The following is a 2,505-nucleotide window of genomic DNA, read 5'->3' as shown; positions in this document are numbered from 1 at the left end:
ATAAAAAGATACTTTAGCCCTAGGCCGTTTGGCTCAGTGGATAGAGCGTCGGCCCACGGACTGAAGGGTCCCAGGTTCGATTCCGGTCAAGGGCACGTACCTCGGTTGCAGGCTCCCCGGCCCTGGGTGCGTGCAGGAGGCAACCGATCGATGTGTCTCTCTCGCATCATCGATTCTCTCTCTGTGTCTCTCCCCCTACCCTCTACTCTCACTATAAATCAATGGAAAAATGCCATCGGGTGAAGATTTAAAAAAAAAAATTTAAAAATAATAATAAATATATTTTAAAGAAAGAGATTTTTTCTGATTTTATGATGGTTTTCTTTTTACCACCAGAGCGAGACGGCCTTTTGCTCAGCCATGACCGAACGTCCGTGCCTTCGACCCCACCTCGGGCAGCTGCGGCGGTGACCACGGCCAACGTGGATTTGGGGGAGCAGCCACCCGGAGGCTTCATGGCTGGCATGTCGGGGCGACCGCCCAGCATGTACTGGTGTGTGGGGCCAGAGGGGTCAGCCGTGAGTCCAGAACACGCCATGGACACGCACAATGGTAAGGACGGGGTTGGCCGAACCTGCCACGCGTGTCCCAGGGGGAGCCCGGGCCATGTGAGCACAAGGGGTTCTCAACGGAAGGATCTAGTACGTGCCCTTGACCGGAATCGAACCTGGGACCCTTCAGTCCGTGGGCCGACGCTCTATCCACTGAGCCAAACGGCCTAGGGCTAAAGTATCTTTTTATTGATTTCAAATTGTTTATTACAAAATGTATCTGGGGATTCTCACTTAAATTCTAAAACTTAGCCCCGGCCGGCGTTGCTCAGTGGTTAGCGTCGACCTAGGAACCAGGAGGTCACAGTTCGATTCCCGGTCAGGGCACAGGCCCGGGTTGCGGGCTCGGTCCCCAGTAGGGGGCATGCAGGAGGCAGCCGGTCCATGATGCTTCTCTCTCATTGGTGTTCCTATCTCTCTCCCTTTCTCTCTCTCTCTGAAAAATCAATAAAGCAGGAGGCAACCAATCAATGTGTTTCTCTCACATCGATATTTCTCTCTTCTACTCTCTCTAAAAATCAATGGGAAAATATTATTTAAAATATTTTGAAAATAATAATAATAATAATAACCCTTGGAGGCTGACGTGCTTTGGAAATGACGTTGACATATCTCTTTGGGGTTTTCTTGGTGAATCCTCACCCAGCGATATTTTTCCATTGATTTTTAGAGAGAGGGGAAGGGAAGGGGAGAGACAGAAACAAAAGAACCCTTCCAGGTGGAGTTTAGAAAAAGATCTAAACGGGAATGAAACACGTAGCTTTACTTTGGGGGGTTTTGGTGATGTGTGTGTGTGTGTGTGTGTGTGTGTGTGTGTGTGCACACGCACGTGCAGGCTAGATGGTTGTCTTCAAACTGCTACCTGTTTTTCTTTGTTTTTAATATTTTTTAAGTTGATTTCAGAGAGGAAAGGAGAGGGAGAGAGTGAGAGAGGAACATCAATGATGAGAGAGAATCATCAATCGACTGCCTCCTGCACGCCCCCTACTGGGGATGGAGCCTGCAACCCGGGCATGTGCCCTGACCAGGAATCGAACCTGGGACCCTTCAATCTGCAGGCTGATGCTATGTCCATTGAGCCAACCCGGCCAGGGCCACTGCTCCCTGCTTTGACCTGCACCCCACCCCGCCTTGTGTCTGTGTAGCACAGTTCACCCTTCCAAAGGCCAGGGATGTGTGAGCGCGTGGCCTGCCGGCTGCCTGGTGGCGCCCAGCTGGTGTGTGTGTATCTGTCCCGTGTTTCGGCCTCACTGTGTATCCCGGAAGGAAGGCATGAAGGTTGTCAGGGCTGTGCCCTCGCCTGAGCCCTGGGCCGGGCCTGCAGGGCAACCCATCCTGACAAACAGGCCATGGCACATTCCTGTCCATCGTACACGGTCGGAGTGGTCAGACCTGTCTGGCCGGCTGGGGAGGCTGCCTGGAAAGAGGAGAAGAGAGGAAACTGAGATCCTTCAGGCCCAGGCCCCTTGGGGAGCAGACTTGTGGGCATGGAGGGTGAGGGGTGCTCAGACGGACAGAGGGACGGACAGAGAGACGGACAGACACCCCCAGGGTGGCTCACACCCCCCTCCTCTCTGTGAGGGGTCCTGGCGTCAGCAGCCCGCCACTCAGAGCATGATCCTCCCCTCCCCCGGCCCAGCATGGACCAGAGGAGGACAAGGAACATTCTAGAAGGCCTGCAAGTCCCAGTGTCCTTTTCTTATTCCTTTGGCTTGTTCAAATCTGTATTTAAAAAAAAAAAAAAAAAACTTATTGCCCTAGCTGGTGTGGCTCAGTGAATAGAGCATCGGCCTGTGGTCTGAAGGGGCCTGGGTTCTATTCCAGTCAAGGACACATGCCCGGGTTGCGGGCTGGTCCCCAGTAGGGGGCGTGCAGGAGACATTATTGATGTTTCTATTGCTCCCTTCGGGTTGCAGGCTCGATCCCCAGTAGGGGGAATGCAGGTGACAGCATC

The 2,505-nt window shown here is 53.0% G+C and overlaps 1 protein-coding gene across 1 annotated transcript in view; it reads left to right on the top strand.

Annotated features, from left to right (window-relative positions):
- The first annotated feature begins 339 nt into the window (after positions 1-339).
- Positions 340-2,505, top strand: part of LRRK1 (leucine-rich repeat kinase 1) — a 55,125-nt gene continuing 52,959 nt past the window's right edge. Inside the window, 1 exon segment of the mRNA XM_015569108.1 lies at positions 340-552. Coding sequence (XP_015424594.1) covers positions 456-552 — 97 coding nt within the window. The 5' untranslated portion in view covers positions 340-455.

Source organism: Myotis davidii, unplaced genomic scaffold (genome assembly GCF_000327345.1).
Source record: "Myotis davidii unplaced genomic scaffold, ASM32734v1 scaffold164, whole genome shotgun sequence".
Lineage (NCBI taxonomy): Eukaryota > Metazoa > Chordata > Mammalia > Chiroptera > Vespertilionidae > Myotis > Myotis davidii.
The sequence above is the reverse complement of the archived record's forward strand: the minus strand, read 5'-3'. Positions and strand labels throughout refer to the sequence as shown.